Source organism: Pyxicephalus adspersus, chromosome 7, assembly GCF_032062135.1.
Source record: "Pyxicephalus adspersus chromosome 7, UCB_Pads_2.0, whole genome shotgun sequence".
Classification (NCBI taxonomy): domain Eukaryota; kingdom Metazoa; phylum Chordata; class Amphibia; order Anura; family Pyxicephalidae; genus Pyxicephalus; species Pyxicephalus adspersus.
In genome coordinates, this window is record NC_092864.1 from 7,441,873 (window position 1) to 7,461,867 (window position 19,995).

Here is a 19,995-nt window from a genome sequence, read left to right on the forward strand (position 1 = left end):
TCGCGCCATTGTTTTTCCTTCAGCTGGGAGCAGGGCGCAGAGCATGCCGGCAATTGTAGTCCTTTGCTTTAGTGTGGTGCTGGCGGAAGGGGGAGGGAAGGACTACAATTCCCGGCAGACAGTGCGGCGTAGCGGTGGATTCCCGGGAGCTGAAGGGAGGAAGGAGGCCAGAGGGAAACAACAAGACGCTGTAGGTGGATTTGGTCGCATTGTGGACTGTCTGTGTTCAGTGTGTATCTGTGGGGTGTTTATATCTATATGTATACACTCTATAGTGGGAGGAGGGTCAGAGACACAACATAACAATCTATTTCCTGCTCTTCATACACCACAGCAGGGTGCCAGCATACAATGGCAGTATATTTCAGTAGACTGAGCTGGGGGTGATATTATATTAGTTATATGGATCAAATATAAAATGGGAAAAGCCTCTGCTGCATTTTTTAGATGCTTGTGGCTGATTGGAGGAGAATTTCCCTCACTTCCTGTTTCGGTGACACCCATGCAAGTAAAAGGAAGAAGGGTTGTCATCAAGACAGGAAAGCTCTGAAGATTTAATCCTTATGACTGCACTTGAGTTGATATTATTATTAGTTGTATGTTTTTATGTGGTGACAACATCAGGCGGTATATATATATATATAATCATGTGACTCATTTATATCTGTATCACCTGTTATGTTTTTCTTCTTGCAGACAATGGGGGCCGTGTGGGGCCGAAGAATCGCCGGCGTGGAAGACATAGATATCCAGGCGAACTCTGCCTACCGCTATCCACCCAAATCTGGTGAGGATCTGGCTTGTCCCTCTTCAATTATTCTTAATCTGTCTACTCCATTCTTTATTATCTGTACATTTAAATAGAATATAATCCGAATATTGGTCCATAGAATATAATCCGAATATTGGTCCATAGAGCAGCCTAGGAGGGGGACACAGGAAGCTTCATTATTTGCTAGGTTTCCTTTCATGAAGCCTCCAAAATAAAATTTGGCCCCGCTGGGAATTGGGGTCACCAGTGATGGAACCATTGGCCCCCTCCTAGTTTTGTAAGGGAGAAGTTACTTTAAAAAGTTGCAATTGTAAGTTTGTAATTAGAGGAGGCAGCCATAATATCTCTTTAGTTACTAGATTGTAAGCTCTTCGGGGCAGGGTCCTCTCCTCCTGTATCACTGTCTGTATTAGTCTGTCATTTGCAATCCCTATTTAATGTACAGCAATAATAATAAGCTCTTCGGGGCAGGGTCCTTTCCTCCTGTGTCACTGTCTGTATCCGTCTGTCATTTGCAACCCCTATTTATTGTACAGCGCTGTGTAATATGTTGGTGCTATGTAATTACTGTTTAATAATAATAAAATCGTCTGTCTGGTGTTTTATCCCTTTTTTTATTTAGGAAATTACTTTGCCAGTCACTTCTTCATGGGAGGAGAGAAGTTTGAGACCCCACACCCTGAGGGGTACTTGTTCGGGGAGAATAGTGACCTCAACTTCCTGGGTAACCGACCTGTCCAGGTAAATCTAATCTCACAATTATGACAATATCCTAAAAAATGTAGCTCTATGGAGGAGCTACTACAACAGTGTTTCTTGACTTCATCAGCATGGGGGGGGGGACCCTTGAAATAAGTTCCAGGTCTTCAGGGAACCCCTCCTATAATTATTATATCCACAGCTCACAGTATATTAGTGTGGTGGTCAGTGGGAAGAATTCCTTTTACATTGCTGGTCATTGGGAAGAATGTCACCCTTACACATAGCCAAAAACATCATTGCTGTCACTTATGCTGACCTGAGAGGGGGAAAATGCTATTTGCTCAAGGAACCCCCAGCAACCTCAGGTAGAACCCTTAATGAGAAACACTGCACTGAAAAGGCTTCCTCAGGGGCGGTATTAGTCCTGTCCAATCGGAGTTTTGCATAGTTGGGACAAGCCAGAACATTGCCTTCTGCAATTAGGAATCTGTCTGTTGTAATTCTTCTCAGTTCTGTCATGTGATTGAAAACCCTACATTTTTGATCACATTGACTGGTTAGATGTTGTCAGTACATTTGACATTAAAATATACTTCTAATTTTAAATTTCCGGCCCTCCCAAAGCACGCACGCACGCACGCACGCCGCCTGCACACACCTCAAATACTCAGCCAGCATTTGCATTCCTTAGTCTCGTGTCCCCAACACTCACATGCTGGGATGCGAGGCTAGGGAATGCAGATGCCGGGCATTTCCAATGGGACGCCTATGCTGGCCAGGCATCATCAAGTGGACCTAGATGGGACCACGTAAGCCCTCAATTCCATTTCAGTTACCACTTTCTGTAGAGAAATTTTACCCCAAGCCACACTTGGGAATACCACTAGGAGGGTTCATTCAATATCAATGCTGTTGGTCATGTGACCACCACTGGTGCGGGCTCAGAGCAGCAGTTTTTCCTAGACAGGAGGGTTTTTCAGCTCCTGTTCAAATCTTCGGTGGTGCGGCTGGCTAAAAGGGGCTGGAGAGAACACTGCTGATCCTTGGTTGTTGCTTCCTATCTCGATCATCTGTCCTCATTGCTTATCCTGCTTCTCTTTCTTTATATCTCAAATCTTTGTTTTTCACACTGTACTCCATATCTTGTACTTTACTCTGTATCCCGATCCTCGGTCATAATTTATCTCAATCCTCTGTACTTCATATCCCGCTCCTCTGTACTCCATGTCCCGCTCCTCGCTGCTCTCTTATCCTGCTTCTCTGTACTCGCTTCCAATCCCCATCCAAGACCCCGTCCTGCCTTCCTACACTCCTGGCTTTGTCTCCTTGTCACGTCTATCCCTTTATACTTTCAGATACAAAGAAGGTGCAGACAGCCCCTTAGAGGATGGCGGGAAGCCACGAGTCTTATACGGTTTGGAGTTTACCTTCGATGCTGATGCACGCGTTGCAATTACAGTTTACTGTCAGGCCAGTGAGGAGTTTGCTGGAGGAATGGCCGTGTAAGTCATAATGGAAAATAATGGAGGTCAGCCTGCTGGGGAATCTGGGTTGTATGGGGTATGGTAAAAGGTTTATCCAATTGTGTCCTCCAGATTTGGCTAGAGGCTTCATATATGTTTACCTGCTTATGTATGTAAATATATATTTGTTTACCTGCTGAGAATTGACCTACCTTGAATATGCTGATGAGCTTCCCTGGAAAGAATGACACCTGCGGTATTAGCTTGATGGTATATAGCACACTACTGCAAAGGAAAGAATTCTGTAAACTCTGGCATACCTAACAGTTCCATTACTTTTACTTTTTATTATTATTATTATTAATAAACAGGATTTATATAGCGCCAACATATTACGCAGCGCTGTACCCCTGCTGATCATATACTTGTTATATGTTGGGGGATTTAACATGGAATATATTTTAGAGGTACATGTAATTGTTGAACAGACTGGCTATAAGGACTCTTTAAATTCTTTAGAATTCTGCAATCACATCTCTCCCTGTAATGCAGAATATGAATGACAGGGTTCAGGGGTCTGTAATAACATGAAGATTCTGGCTCCCCCTACAGGTACACTCCACGCACTACAATCTTGCAGTCCCAGACAGTTTATTACAAGCGAGGCCTGACCCAGCATTTCTCTCTGCCAACATTTAAAATCGACTTCAATGACTGGAAAGATGAAGAAGTAAGTGCTATAGAGAATCGGTCTTCTGCTAAATGGAATGTGTAGTGTTCTATATATTTTTTTGGGCTAAGGGTAAAATAAAAAAAATCGTCTGTCGGTCTACCCAGCTGGGTAGACCGACATGCAGCAATATAAACCTGGCAGGGTTTCTATCCTTTGTGTCTGGGGTTAGGCTTTAATTCCTCACTCCCTTACCAGGGGCTATCTCTGAACGTCACCCCCCTCCCATTTTATCATTTGATGCGGTGCCTTCCATTTAGTACTTGTAGCTGCTATCCTGATTGTAGTGTTTTTCTGTTTTTTCTCAGCTTAACTTCGATCTGGATAAAGGGGTTATTCCGCTCGTCATCCAGGCTGTGGTCGCAGAGGGAGGAGGTAGGCAAACAATGCTGGTCTTTTATACTTGTGACCACTGCATGTATTCTTAGTATAAAAGCAAGCCTTTGTATGTGCCGAGAATCTCACGCTGTCTGTTTCCTGCAGAGGGGTCTGGACACGCTCACGTGCTTTTAGCTGCTTTTGAAAAGGTAAGACTTTCATCTACCCATAATTCTTTCTGATTCCCACATATGCGTTGTGTTCAAAAACTAAAAACACAAAAAGTGCCGATCACAGTCAGTGTTATCCCCGGCTTCTTTTAACCGGATGCACCACCCAGCTCTTTTCAGTTACCACCCGGCTGTTTTTTGGCGATTACTAAAGAGTTGGGTCACAATACAAAGGCTGACACCCACCTTCAATTTCTTCCCACCCAGCCTAAATACTTTCTGGGTTGAACACTGACTATGTTTGAGATGAACATGACTGCTCTGTATAGTGACCTTTGGTGTTCTCCACCTTCAGAATGGTAAACACTTTCTGGCACACATCTTTGCTGATTACCACTTTATAGATAATGTGACACTACCCCTGGTTACAGTAGAGGTCATCCGTTTATTTAAAAAAGTGAAATTTACATAATTGCTCAATATGGCAGCACAGTGGCTCAGTGGTTAGCACTCTGGTCAATGCAGTGCTAGGTCCCATATTCAAATTTCAGCCAGGACACTATCTGCATGGAGTTTGCAGGTTCTCCCCATGTTTGCGTGGGTTTCCTCACACATTCCAAAAACATGGAGTTAGGTTTATTAGCTTTACCCAAAAAATTGACCTTAGACTGCATTAAAGACATATGACTATGGTAGGGACATTAGATTGTGAGCTCTGACTGCTAGTGACATGACTATGGACTTTGGACAGCGCTGCGTAATATGTTGGCACTATATAAATACAATATAAAAATATTATGTGTGATGAAGGCCGTGTAGGGACAAATAGGAACTCCATGGGGCCTGCCTAAAGCAGGCAGGAGATAGAGAAGGTGCTAAAGGTTGCATATGGGAAAACAATGTACGAGATGGGGATGGATTCAAAATGAATGGGTGAAAGATTATGTTCCTGGTCACACTTCTGCATGGCTTCATGGAAAATTAGTCAGATTTTATTTCTTCCTTCTCGCCCTACTCATGTCAGCTTAATGCCATGATAAACGAATATGGGAAATTAATAATATTCTACATATCAGAAAAGCCATTTTCATTTTACCTATTGTTTTATTTAATTGGGTTTATGTATAGATGCTTTTTTATTTAGCAAAAGTAACTTCATGTCTGCATATTTTGTTTTGATCTCCTTAACCTCTTTATACTCACAATGACCTTCCATATTCTTGTCCTGCAGCATGTGGATGGCAGCTACTCGGTGAAGCCTCTAAAGCAGAAGCAGATTGTGAGTAGATCCTCTTTGTTTTTCAGGCTTTGCTCTGTCACCTAGAGATTGAGCACTTGAAAGTTTTCAGCTGTTGTGGATCTACAGAACTTGGTAGTGGTATATATGTAAATATATAAATAATTTGTATGCTCCATATCCTAGTGTGTGTGTGTGTGTGTGTTTTATATATATATATCTATATATCCGCCCCCAACCACACATCACTCTTTCCTGCAATCATACTATGCTTTTAGCAAGTTGTCTTGTCTATGAATGGCTTCCTTACAATCTGAATTGTTTCATACAGGTGGATAGAGTCAGTTATCTGTTGCAGGAAATTTATGGCATTGAGAACAAGAACAACCAAGAAACCAAGGTAAATCTACACAATAGAACAAATGTGGTTGCAGAGTGTTGGGATCTGTTGTATATTTCAACATAAAATATTCAATGGTACCAAATTTAGACCAAATTTTCTTCAGCTTGGTGGGAAAAAGCTGTAGGCAGGTGGCGACCAACTTTTCAGTAACCACCCAAAAACAGCAGGTTGGTTAATGAAAATTGACGGGTGGTGCACCCAGCTAAAAAGACCTAGGGAGAACATTGGAAATAGGAAAAATCAGTATGTGGAATAAATCCAGCCTTTAAGTATTTAAGAAAACACTTTCTCAATCATATATATATTTTAATTCATTGTCAGTGAAATGTCTTTTGATTAGCAATAACTTTTTTTCTCTTCCAATAGCCCTCAGAAGATGAGAACAGTGACAATAGTAATGAATGTGTGGTGTGTCTTTCTGACCTGCGGGACACACTGATCTTGCCGTGCCGTCACCTGTGTCTGTGTAACTCGTGTGCTGACACACTGCGCTACCAGGCCAACAACTGCCCCATCTGCAGGCTGCGTGAGTATCCATCTGCTTTTGGTAAATATGATGTTCGTGTACTTTTTGGTTGGTGGCTTTACTAAAATTGTATGTTGTGCACTGCACAGCTTTCCGTGCTCTTCTACAGATCCGAGCTGTGCGTAGGAAGCCTGGTCCTCTGCCTCCCATCTCATTCAGCCCTGTTCTGGCCCAGAGTATGGATCACGATGACAACTCTGTAAGTAGTAAACGGAAGATGCATGAGACTGTGTTTGGTTGATTTTATATATATATATATATATATATATATATATATATATATATATATATATATATATATATATATAATATTGATTTTTAAAAATGAGGAGGGAAATTGAAGAGGACATTCAGGCTTTTCTTCATGTCAGAGCCATCACTCTGTTGATCTTAAAATTGTTGGGGAAATATACAAATAACTGCAGCAGCACTGAAAAAGGCACACATCCAGAAAATTAATGAAGCAGGAAGGTCTGTGCACTGCAGGTCCTGTGGTACAGCTACTTCTTCAGCAAGGATAGCAATGAGCGAGCACAGTAAAGACCAAATCTGACACCAAATCACATTCGTAGACCAGCACTCATGGAAAGTTTTTGCTCACGTTAGGCTTTAAAAGCAACTTTATCAGTGTTGCCTACTGCTGTCCAATTGTTGGAAGGGTGATGTTACTTTTCAGTCATGTGACATTGATCAGGCCCAGCAACAGGCTGCTAGACCTGCTGTCACAACAGAGGTCACATGCTGCCCCATACTTTCTATCTGTGCCAAAATGAGGGTGTTGAGTGGTGCACGGGTGCCGGGTAGTGCACCCAGCTAAAAGGGTCTGGGGAGAACAATGTATGTGATCCTGCAAGTTGCCCTTTCTAGCAACCTACAACTTGTTGGGAATCCCTAGTTCTGAACAGAAGAAACATGATGATTATACCTTATGTTATTTGATACAACTTCTAGTCTTTTTGTTTTGGCTTTAGGGAGCAGATAACATTCCTCCAGGGTTTGAACCCATCTCTCTGTTGGAGGCTCTGAACGGTTTGCGGTCCCCTCCTGCCAGTGCCCCACTCTATGAAGAAATACCATACAGTGAAGGCCTCCCCACTCGGGGGTCTTCTGACAACTCCCACCTCAAGAACAAGCACATAAAGACCTCTGACAGGTAGGATGGACTTTTCTCTTTAATGCAGTTCAGTCTAGGGACGTTCATGAGAAAAACAACTGCAACTTACTTTGTCCCTCTAATATGTACAAAAAAAGATAACTACCACTGTGTCCCTTTTACTTTACTAAAAGGACTATTTTAAAATAAAGTTTGTATTCTGTGCATACATTATTTTAGTTCCATTGATGTAATCCCCATATGCCATTTAGGCAGATCATTGCAGTTAAAAGTAATTGATAGGATGCTGTACATAGGTTCCTGAAAACATCACAGCTCTTTGCCTCTGTTCTCTTTTGTAGAGCCCTCCGCCAAAAATTCTAGCAAAGGGCTAGATCTTGGTTGAAATCATGCAAATATCAAAATGCCCTGATAATTGAATGCTAGACAGGACAGTGATAAAGAGGAACTTAACCCAAAACTGCAAAAAAAAAAATACACAAACCTTTAATTCTGCAGGGTAGTCAGATCGCCCCGTGGTGTCCTGCCCTGGGTCCCACGTTGTCCCGGAGCCGGCGCTCTGGGCGCCGCCATTTTTCGCTTCTTCTTTCTGTTCTTCATCCTACAGCACCTGACCCAGGCGTGAGATCGGGTGTCGTAGGATGAAAAAAAAAAATTGCGTATCTCACTGCGCATGCTTGAGTTCTGCAAATTTTTCTTTTAGGGCAAAAAGGGTCGTTCTGCGCATGCCTGATATGCTCGGGCATGCCTGGAAGGAGCGCCCAAGAGCCTCCCAGGATGCCTGGCGCAGCCTAGGTGATTAAGAATTAGGGGGCAGTCCTGCACCCTTTTAAAAAAAAAAAAGTGTCTACCCTTGTCTACCCTTTTATGTAAAGTGAAAATTGTGAGTTTGGGTTTGCTTTAAACCAAGGTATTACTTTAAAGCTGGGTGGGAAGAAATTGTAGGCGGGTAGCAGCTTCTGTATTGTGACTCAACTCTACAGTAACCACCTAAAAACAGCCGGGTGGATACTGAAAAGTACCGGGTGGTACACCCAGCTAAAAGAGGACGGGAAGAACACTGCAGGAGTACCTAGGCTGCTCTAGGTAACACCCGTATCTAATGCTAAGAGCGAAGATACACTTTCATCAGTGAACCTGGTTGATCCGGCAAATGTGAAATGGACCTGGTCCAGGATTGAAAACATTTGCTAACAAATAGCAAATGACTTAAGAAATCTATTCCAGGTTTGCCAGATTGCCCAGGTTCAACGATGAAAGTTTATCTTCTCCAGCCTTGGAGAAGTTTAATAAATCAGGCCCTGAGCCTCCCTGATTAAAATTATTGTCAGGCTGGGGAGGAAAGAACTAGATGATACTGGACATTTTCCAGCCAGAAAATGAGGTAGGCTCTATGTGACTTCCAATGCACTTTTTGTAGTGGAATCAATCAATCAAGCAATTGGACCCTATCAGTTGGGTGCTTTTTTCCCTTCTTTACCAAAACAGTAGAGGCCTGAAAGAGACCATAAACCTACTGTATTCTAATCCTAAAGTATGTCTGGAGGTGTTCTTTATTCTTTGTTTTCTTCTGCTTGTTGTGCCACGCAGTGGTCTGCGATCACCATCATCTCCTATCCATGAAGAGGATGAGGACATGTCTGCAGCATGCGATAGTGAGAGGCCTGCCCTGCTCGGGTCACTCAGCCGAGACCCTTCGCACACGGAGGTGAGTGTTAGTGTTCTGTCCTCCTTTTAGAATATCTCTGTATATTTGTCTGATTATTTTATTATCTTTTTAGACCATTTCATCTGCGGACACTCCCGAGATTGTCTCTGCACATCGAGGTAAATATTTGTTGACTGCATTGTCTTTCTGTTTATCTTTGTAAACACCCAACATATAATATATTGAAATCTCATTGTCACATCTTATTTTTCAGGATCCCGATCTCATTCTCAGCTTAGTGATCAAATTGAGAGCCCAGAATCCCAGGAGTTGAAAGATGACGAAGCCCAGGATGTGACAGGTGCTCTTTTGTGTCCTAAGTATAGATTTTTTTTTTTTGTGTATGGGTAAGAGTTTTATTTCGTCAGATTTTATAGTCTGTGTCCCTGTAGGGGAAGATTTCACTTCTTGTCCTGTTGACCACACATAAAAGTAAAGATGTTTTTATTGCAGATGGCACTTTCAAACTTTCTGAACCTTCTCCACTTTATAAATGTATACAGTGTTTGTGTCTTTACGTTTCCGAGTTGAGAGATTTTGTTACCTTTTTTACTTGGTGAGCACAAAAACACAATTGTCTAAGTATTATTTTACTTAATTGTAGTTTGAGTTTAGAAGCTGCTTGGAACAAACTTCCAGCAGAGTTAGGCTACGTGCACATGTCAGATGATTCTTGTCTGTTAAATGCCTCAGGGCTGATATCAGACAAGAATCTAGTGTGTGTACAGCACTTGTCGTTAATGGATCTATCCTGGGGGATTCAAGAATGATGAACAACGAACAATCATAATGAAAGTGAGAGTGCAGTGGGCTGCCTTTCCGTCTTTCTCCCCCTCTCCGTAGAGTAGAACGCCTCTCTGTGTACAGCACTTGTTTTTGCATTGTGCAGTCTTTTTTGCTATTGGAAAAGATCTTAAAAGGATCTACAATTATGTGTATGCAGTCTTGGTGAGCCCATTACCAGTAAGTGTTTATGAACATGTCTGGGGAGAATACTGGTCTATACTCAAACAGAAATGTAAAAATGGACAGATTCAATGAACCACTATTTTCTTTTCTTGAGCAATGGCTATAGAAATCCCACGAAAGGCCTATCTCTTAAAAAACAAAAAACAAAAAAAACAAAAAAAAACTGGTTGTGTGGTCAAATGCCCAGCCAAAACGTCTAGAAAAGATTTACAGATTAGAGTGGGGGAGGGCTATAAGGATGTGACATCAGAAAACTCCAATTTGTCACTCAAAGGACTTCTCCCCCTCCTACTACAATATTAATTTTATATGTTTCAGTACATAGGAATGCCAATCCCTATCAGGACCTCTCAGGGTGGCTTAGGGACCAGATTCTGGAGCTTTCACACCATGCAGAGGTTGTAAGTGAAATAGATGATCCTGGCACCTAAACTTATTTCATTCAGATCTGTTTGTAGTTCTGTTAGAAAATGGTTATACAACACACCCCGTACTCTGCATATACAGATTTTGCAGAATATATACAGTAAGTGTCAGTGTCCCAATCCAACAGCTCTGTTCAGACATATGTGTCCCCTGACCCGCAACATGCAGGTGGCATCTCTACCTGTGAGGCCGACGCCTAAATGATTGATGTAGTGGCCATTGGAGAATCTTAAACCAGACCTTTACTCTGAATGTTTACTTTACATGAAAGGGTAGACAAGCCTTTTATTTAAAATAAAAATTGTATTTTTTTTTTTTTTGTGTTGATCACTGCGGGGAATGGGACGCAAAGCCTCCCAGGATACCTACATCACACATCCTGGGAGGCTTTTGTTTGCATCTTCTGTGCATGCCCTGATTTTGGGTATGTGCAGAAGGAGCCCTTTCTTTAATGGAAGAAAAAAAAATTGCCAATCTCAGGCATGCGCAGTGAGATCAGCAATCTTTTTTTCTCATCCACGTCTTCCGATTCTGCGCAGTGCGAGATTAGGTGACGTGGGAAGAAGAACCCGGAAGAACAGAGAAGAAGATGTCAGCGCTGGGCTGAAACTGGGTACTGGGACAACGTGGTACCCAAATGGAAAAACCTCCAGACAGATCTGCGGGATTAAAGGTAAAGTGTTTTTTTTTTTTATTTTGACTTTAGTTCCGCTTCAAAAGTAGAGTCTACTGACAGGGTCTCTTTAATGTAAACCATACAAATACTAGCTGGATTGAAGAATGAAATTTTGAGACCCCATGGTGCTTTATAGAGGTTTACATAGACCTTTATACACCCTAAAAGTCCCTAAGCCTTTACACACACACATATACTCACTTGACTTTTGCCTTTCATTGACCATGTTGTGGGATGGGGCCGGCTAGTGTGGATTCGGTGACAGCACTTAATGGAATCTGTAATCTCTGATGTATCCGCTGTACTGCACGAGCTTCTGTAACTTGTTGCTTCCACTCTTCCCTTCCTACAGCGCTGGGGCCCGACTCCTGCTCCATTGGCATTGACGAATGACAGGTGAAACTTTCTCCAGTTCCTCTTTTTTTTTTTTTTTTTTTTTTTTATTTGCTGTGGACTTTTATTAATCTGTGCCCCAGCTGAGTGTTCAGCATTCTGGTCTGGAGTTACAAGAGATATTAGTCTTCCAAAAAAGAAAAAAAAAATTTTAAACTTTTAAAATCTTTTGAAACTAAACTCCAAGCAATCTGCTAAATGAGCATATAAAATCCTAAAAGAGTTTTTTTTTTATTTTTTGCCAAATCATTGTATTTCTGGTTATCCAGTCTTAAGATTTTTACAGCTCTATCACAGAGCCGCTCTACGTCTTGCAGGCAGGAGACTCGGTTTTCTCGGATGCTGTTAAGTAATTGATACTGATTTTATCCCTCGCCCAAGCTGTAATTGGACAGTGAAGGGAGAAGCAGCAGAATCATAAGCTCATCTCTCTAGCACTCTCTCCTCCTATCAGCATGTGCCCATGTAAACACTGTGAAAGTTAATACATACCTGGACACACTTACACAGTACTTGGCCTGCATGCATATTTACATAATGAAAAGCATAAACTGGATCCACTTTAACCTTGTCCACATGTTTTATGTTTTTGTTATATTTCAAGCATCAGGTGTGCCTAATAAACTAGCCACAGGACAAATGTTACAGAGTAGGCTTGCATGTATAAGTCTGTATTCTGGGGCAGAAAGTCAAGGGTAGATTTAAGCAAGCCTACAGACATCTGAGATGGAAGTGTCTTAAATACCCACTTTACAAAATGCAATGAATCTGAAATGACTGAGCATGTTGACTAGAGACAGGTTCACTCGAATACATAAATTCACCGGTTGTTTGTTCCTCTTTTTCAGGTCCTTTCACAAATGAGACGAACGAACAAATTTCACTGTACCGCCTCTCACGTTGATTGTGTTGGGTATTCCAGAGGGGGGATATAAGCTGCCATCCTCTGCTCCGATCGTCTACATTCCAGGGGAGGGCGGCAAAGGGACCTGTGCTTCTTTCCCAACCCACAGGCCTGTCTTTTAGCGATGCTACACTACGCCGTGCCAGGCTGTATATACATATATGTCAGTTTAGTGCCAGCTTGATGTGCCATGCAGCAACAGTGTGAGTTGTTCCAGCCTTATGTGTACAGCCGTGTGCCGGACTGCATGTCTGCAGTGCTGTGTGTGTGTATATATATATATTTTAGGTCCGAGGCTCAGATCTTGCAGTGACATCTGACTCCCCTCCCCTTCTGTCCTGCACATTTGTGGGATCCCTCTGGAAGGAGCTCTGTATTTCCAAAGTCTGCCCCTGACCCCAGAATCTGCACATTGCCCAGTGTTTACTGTATGGTACAGCTGGCCTTAGCCCAGGTATTTAAACACAGGATCTGTTCCACTCCAACATCCAGATATGGGGGAAGCAAGGGCAGGGAATATGCAAATGACACTTATTTATATCTCTCATTTTTTATATTGACAGTCCAGGTCATTAAAATTCTGGGTCCTACCTAACCATTATGCCATCCCAACAGCATTGGGGCTGGTGGGGGGGGGGTGTTGCTTAGATGTGAGTAGTGTCTGTGCTATTCTAGCTGTCCCTATCACAGTGGATTTGTCTTTTTAAACTGGAACTTTTGAGCTACATTTTGTAAGAGATGGCTGGGGAGGGTTTTAATCCACTTAGTGTTAGTATTAAGGAGATTTAACCCTCACTTCCTGTCCTGGAGATTCCAATTACCAGCACAGGAAGTAAAATCAATGGGCACCCAGAAAGCCAAATGCCAGGATTTAGGTTTGAGCTATAAAATTACAAAACATTTAAGCAATTTTTTGTAAACAATCCTGTGTGGGTTAAGTCACTGGGAGAATCTCTTGCTTAAGAAAGGAGCCTAAAGGCTTCCGCTGCTGATCTCTCCTGAAATAGGTGGTCACCGTGTTGCTATGCTGAGCCACTAGGACTTCTCTCTTTGCTGATCTTCAGACCTGTCCCAGATCAGTGGTTCAGTTTTGAAGCCAGGGATTCAGCATAATGACTAGACAACTGTCGTTTTTGATAGGTTTCAGGGACAGCTTCATGACATTACAGGTTTGTTTTATTGATATCTCTTTTCTATTGAAACCGCTATAACCAGGATAATGGTTTCCCATCACTGTGACTGTTATATGGATGATTAATATTAAAGTTGACCTCCTAAACCCAATCAAAGATGATGTATATTGCAGGCTGTCAATAGTATTAAAGCAGTTACAGGTATATTGTCCCTGGCTTCAATTGCCTTGGTCCAGGCCAGCAGTTCTGTTCAGCTTAAACAAAATTGTGTGTTTCGGCCACTTTCCTTTACCGTCCCTGATTAAGTGAAATCTTTCTTTGTGTCTCACACGCTCCCCCTTCCAGATAGTTCAGATCCCAGTGGGAGGAGTTTAGGGTTGTCAATCTGGAAAGCAGTGGGTGGGGCCAAGTACTGATTGACAAGCTACGGGCTGATGAAACAACCCCTGTAACATCTCATCTTACTGTAGTGCAAGCAGGCACAACTTACACGAGAGACGACTGCTGACAGGAAGTGAAAAAAAAAACATAACACGGTTACAAGGGATTCCAAAGGAACAAAAATTTTCGAGTTATAACTATTGACAGACCCCATCATATATGTCAATTTTAGTGTTTCCTGTAGTAACATTTTTAAACAAACTTCAATATGCGGTCACTTGACCAGAGACCAGCCAGAACCCCTCCTCTCACTGACATAACACAACGGGGTAATCTGTCTTCTCTGGGTCACTAATTTTTTGCACCTTTTTCTATATGGGCCTATTTTAAGGAACAACACTAAATTATAAGATTATTGTCACCCTGCAGTAATGGAGGGAGGACCTTTTACTGACTGTACAAAGACTGATAATGAAATCCAGGAAATCGGATCGTTTATAAAAAAAAAACAAAACAAAAAGTTTTTTGTTCATTGTTGCATAATCTGAAATAATAAAAGTGAAAAAGATCCTTTCATTCTGCATGTCTTTTTTTGCTTGATTTTCAATATTCTGGAACGTGTCTGCTGAGTGATAACCAAGGTTTGGAGGGCAGTGTCTGAATGATGTACATTCTGTTTAGTGATTTGTGATATTGAACCCCTTATATCAGCATGTGGGGTGCTGGATTATTTGGCCCAGGCAAATTATGGGTTGAATATTGGGTCCAATATGGAGGAGAAGTGTGGTTCTGCAGAAAATAGAAGTCTCCTAATAGCTGGAGTACAGCTCCTAATAGCAATAAACGTGGCCATGCTGCAAATGTGCAGAATGAAGAACAATCTGCTGTAGGCATGGTGTTTGGGATTTGACAGTTGGGCAAGTATTCTGCATACCGGGATGTATGAGCTGGCGGTTGGACCTACATTGGCCAGTGGTGGAGTATTTGTCTCTTCCAAATACTTAAATTCTTGCAGCATCTGGGACCTGAGAAATGAAGACTCTTCAGTACATTGGGTACTTGAAAGGAAAATATATTCATAAAACCCTGGCATTTTTTTTAAGACCGGTGGGAAGACATTTTAGGTGTGTGGCAGCCCCTGTATTGTGACCCAACTCTTTAGTAACCACCTGAAAACACCTGCGTGGTTACTGAAAAGTGCCAGGTGGTGCGCCCAGCTAAAACGTGTCGGGGAAACACTCATATTTTGTCTAAGGGAGACCAATTAGGTGGATTTTCTCCTTTGTGGTTAGGTAATTTTAAGTAAATTAAGACATATTTGCACATATTTATATACTGTGAGGAGGCACGTAAACTTTTTATGCTTGTTAGGTATCAGAGACTCCTTGCAGTGGACAGAGACTGCCTATGTTTTTCTACAGTAGTAGTTTTTTAAGCTTTTGTTTTTTTATATTTACTTACATAAGCCTGCCCCAGACGTCCAATGGAGGCCAGAGGATTGCAGCTGGAAACAATTTTCGTGATTGTTTTCAGGGAGAAATGTATGACGGAGCACATCTGACGTGTGTACATACCTTTAAATTGTAAGCTCTATTAGGCAGGTTCCTATCCTCCTCCTGTCTACTCGTGTATTGGTCTGATATGCATGTTTGTTATTTACAACCCCTCTTTAATATACATTTCTTTATAATATAATATATATATAAGGAAAATAATGTAAAATAAAGCATCTTGGGTCTGTTTTGTTCATCACGATGTGTAGTTGTCAGATATCTATTGGAGTTGATCTTCTCCAACCCCAACTTGGAATTCAGAACTTGACCTCCCTTTTACCAGTTTTCTTTTTGAAACCCCGCCACAAATCTTCCACTGCATTACTATTCAATGACAATTTACAACCAGGATTTTATTATTGAATCATTTGAAAGCAACATATAAGCCGCACGTCCCCTTTTCTGCAACTTTTTACCTCTGATGAGGTTGTGTAGGAAGGCCACTACCGTTTATGTAAATACAACCATCTCTCTGCTGCAGCTGAAAAACTGCAGAGGATGCAGCTCAAGGACAGGACTGGATGGGTTTATGATTAGTCTACACTGATGTTTTCCCCAGCTTTTAACCTAAAGCTTTAAAAACTCATGTTTGAAATTCCTATGGGCTACCTACACCAGGATGTTTTCTTGAGGCACGTTTATGAGCGTTATCTTGAAGTTGCTTGCAGTGTTTAAAAAATTAAAACATGGGTTAATGCTGGAACGTAAGTAAACGCTTCAATTGATTTCATTGGGGCGTTTTCCCATGTTTATAAGAACTTGAACCGTAAATGCATTAAAAACCCGGTAAGGGTGCAAAAAAAAGGCAAGCTTTAAAACACTAATAAAAGTGCAAATGAAGTAGGAACCTTTACATGCATTTTTAAAATGTCCATGCAGACCCAGCCTTAGGGAATGAGGGACAAAATGGGCCAAATACCAGAATGACAAGGGATACAGCTAGCTGGAATGCTGTGCATTTGAGGGACCCAATTTGCCCAGAGCTTGATGTCTAAAACTGTCCTCGGGGAGGCAAGGGAAAACACTATTTGCATGCTGAACTTGATTCACCACGTGACTGTACACAAAATTCCTCCTATGATCTTGTTGGCAGACGCCAATAAAGCATTCAATCTCGTGAACTGGACGTACATGCACCAGGTCCTTAATTTTATTGGCAAGCTGTTTATATGGATACAGGCCCTCCACCCTACCGCGTCCGTTCTCTATTACAAATGGCACAAGACAGGGATGCCTGTTGTCTCCCCTACTCTTTATTTTGCTCTTTGAACCCTTGCTAGGCCATATTGGCAAGAACCCAGATATTAAGGGTGTTAATATAAAATCAGTAACCAGTGAAACTTGATAGATGATTGCTTTCTGTTCCAATGGGAGTTTTATTGTGTGCGTGTAAAAGTTATTGGATACCAAAATTTTTACAAAACTGTAAGCTCCCTCATGTTTTTTGTTTGACAATGTCTTTTGTATTTACCAGTTTTAATTATGTAATTGTCTGGTTTTTTTTGGTTGCTAAAAAAATGTCCTGGGACAAGGAACTAACTTATTGCTTAGACTTGGTAAGTAACAATGGTTTGAGCAATTGATTTGCTCCTTGTGCTACAACGAAGAGTAAATAAGGGGACCATTCTAGTCTCTTTAAATTCTTGCACACATATCAGGTCCATATAATGTTTTCTGCCAACATTGGCAGAGTTTTTCCCAACTGCTAATGTTGCTGCATTTTTTGTTTTCAATTCCCAGTCAAATTTCACCCCTGTTGATCATAGATGACTAATTGTCCTTATTTTATTTTACTGACTAATGCCATCAGTAAGAGAAAAGATTATTTCATGTATCATTGCATGCACAACAGCTCCGAATTCACTGCTATAAATAATCCTAGGCATGACGTGTGTTGCTACTATGTACCTGCTTGTGATAAGGAATAGTTTCGTTTCTTGTCTTTGTTTAACTAAGGAGAGAGAAAGTTTGTTTTGTTTTCTATTCAGCAAAAAGCAGGAAGAGGATTTGTTTCATATCTTCATATGCAGAATGGCGTCTGCTGCACTTGGAGAGGAGCTGAGCTGTTCTTGCGAGATGCTGGACATCTGGAAGAGGTGATGATCTCAATGATGTTACAGAAAGCACTTCTGAAATTCACTGACGGCCTTAAAGAACTAACGGAAAAGAGACAGTTTTCAGTAATTGACCGATCAGACATTTTACTAGATAAACAAACTGCTAATAATTTTATTTTTATATCACCAGATCTTAGGTCTGCTACCTTAACTAAAAAGTTACAGTACGGACGTTTTGGCTCAGAGGCTTTTAAAACTAATCAGGTTTTAAGTAAAAACAGATTCTCTTCGGGAAGACATTACTGGGAGGTTGACGTGAGCAAGGCAGAGCAATGGATAGTAGGTGTCGCCACTTCAAGTATAGAAAGGAAATCGGATGAGCTTCAGGCCTACATTGGTTACAATGACAAATCATGGGGTCTAAAATATGTGGGAAAATTGATAAATAGTCACAACAATGTTCATAATGCCATTGTATCAGTCAGTCAGTCTCCGCTGCAGACTCTTGGGATATTCTTAGATTATGAGGCCGGACGTCTAACCTTCTACCAGCTGTGTGACTCCATTAGGCACCTCCACACCTTCACAGCAAACTTTACCGAGCCCCTGCATGCTGCTTTTACTTTGATCAATGAACAATGCAACATTATCATACTCTCAAATGAGAAAAACAAGTTTTTCCCACTCAGAAAAAGTTTTACCCACTCAGGATGGAGAGAGTAGTGAGATGACCCAGAGATGAGAATGGAATGCAGAGATGAAAGGAGCAGCCAAAATGTCTGAAGCTAAGTATTATATACTAATACTAAGTTCTCAGTATAATAATTGTGTAAATTATGGTTGTATGTTTAAAGCAGAGAACTAGTGTAGCATTGTTTGCCTGTATTGATGATGTTTTTATTGTTTTTCATCAGTGCTTGTTCATACCTGTTCTGTATAGATTTTTACACTATTAGTAAAGATACAACTAAAATATTGCATATTTGCCTAAACTCCCTTGGAAACTGCTGTAGATTAAAAGTTAGCATAATAAAACACCTATCTATAGAAACTGACTCTTGACCGGGATACTATCCATATATTTTGTTTGTTCTCTTTATGTATTTGTGCTTTTCCTCCAGACAGTATAATTTCCTCCCACAACAATACTGGAAGGCTAACTGGTTCACCATCCAAAAAATTGGTTTAAACCAGAGTTTCTTAAGCTCTCTTACATTGGGAAGCCCTTGAAAAAAAGGACTTCAGAGACCCCCTTCTGTAATTACTTTATCCACAACTCAGTGGTCAGTGGGAAGAATGTCACCTTATCAGCTATAATTTCATTTTTTGGCATCTATTTAACTACAAAAACTGCTCATTGCCCAAGGATTCAAGGAATCAGGTTTCATGGAAACAGTTTTAGACTGTTATGAGCAATAAATCACAATAGGGACATTAGATTGTGGCCTCGTCTGAGGGACAAAAAATTACTTGGACACTATAAAGTGCTGTACGCTATGGCAATTCTATATAAATAATACATAATAATAATCACCCAATTAATCTTAGGTGGGGATACGCGAGAGATCGGCATCTTGCTCTGTGTACTCTATTATAGCGTAATGATACTTTTGTTCCTCTTGTTATGTGTTCAATGAGCCCCCATAAAGTGTCAAGCCTGTATCCTGTGCCTTGGGCATCTTTTTGTGTGGAGGTGCATTTTAAGGCATCAGAAAAGGCTGCAAAGCAGTTCATCTTAAATGTTCATTACCACTATTTACCATTGGAGGAAGAGTCTAGCAGAAAGTGCTAAGTGGACTCACACAGGTGTTGGTGATCAGGTGTCTGTAGAGTTTTAGTTCTTCCTGGCTTCTTGGCTGGTGCTTTGTCTATAATCATCTTGTTCCTGGGACTTCCAATCTTGCTCTGGCACCTGACATTGGCTTTAGCTTTTAATTTTGATGGGTCTCCCAACCTTTGACTTTGGCGTCCGGCTTTGTTGGCCTCCAGACTTTGGCTTCTGACCTTGATCTGACTCCTGACCTTGATTTTGGCTTTTGACTTTGCTCTGACCCTGGACCTTGGCTATGGCTTTTAATTTTGACAGAGCTCACAATGTTTGACTTCGGCTTCCTTGTTTAGGCTCCAGACCTTGGCTTTGGTTTCCAGGCTTGCTCTGGCTTCTGATCTTGGCTTTGATGTTTAATCTTTCTGAGGCTTCCAATCTTCCCCTGACTCTTGACCCTGCTCAATTTACTAGAATAACCAAATCTGACCAACCAAAATTTGTAGTTCTAGCTACCGCAGCAAACTTTGGCAGCATGGATAACCTTATGTTATTTTTTTCTGGCCAAGTGATTTTTTTATACAAAGTTCCCGTG

At 41.3% G+C, this 19,995-nt stretch overlaps 1 protein-coding gene across 2 annotated transcripts; it reads left to right on the forward strand.

Annotated features, from left to right (window-relative positions):
- Positions 1-2,515: 2,515 nt before the first annotated feature.
- MGRN1 (mahogunin ring finger 1) lies at positions 2,516-14,601 on the forward strand. 2 transcript variants are annotated; one of them, XM_072417360.1, is made up of 14 exons: positions 2,518-2,976; positions 3,550-3,667; positions 3,976-4,042; positions 4,151-4,194; positions 5,387-5,434; positions 5,724-5,792; positions 6,162-6,321; positions 6,411-6,520; positions 7,293-7,474; positions 9,026-9,143; positions 9,217-9,262; positions 9,358-9,444; positions 11,567-11,610; positions 12,456-14,601. In XM_072417360.1, exons 1-13 carry the CDS (start codon positions 2,699-2,701, stop codon positions 11,605-11,607), a joined length of 1,368 nt encoding a protein of 455 aa, XP_072273461.1. In that variant the 5' UTR covers positions 2,518-2,698; the 3' UTR covers positions 11,608-11,610; positions 12,456-14,601. The 2 variants fall into 2 exon arrangements, with proteins under 2 accessions (XP_072273460.1, XP_072273461.1); XM_072417359.1 differs by lacking the exon at positions 11,567-11,610 and having other exon boundaries at positions 2,516-2,976.
- Positions 14,602-19,995: the final 5,394 nt, after the last annotated feature.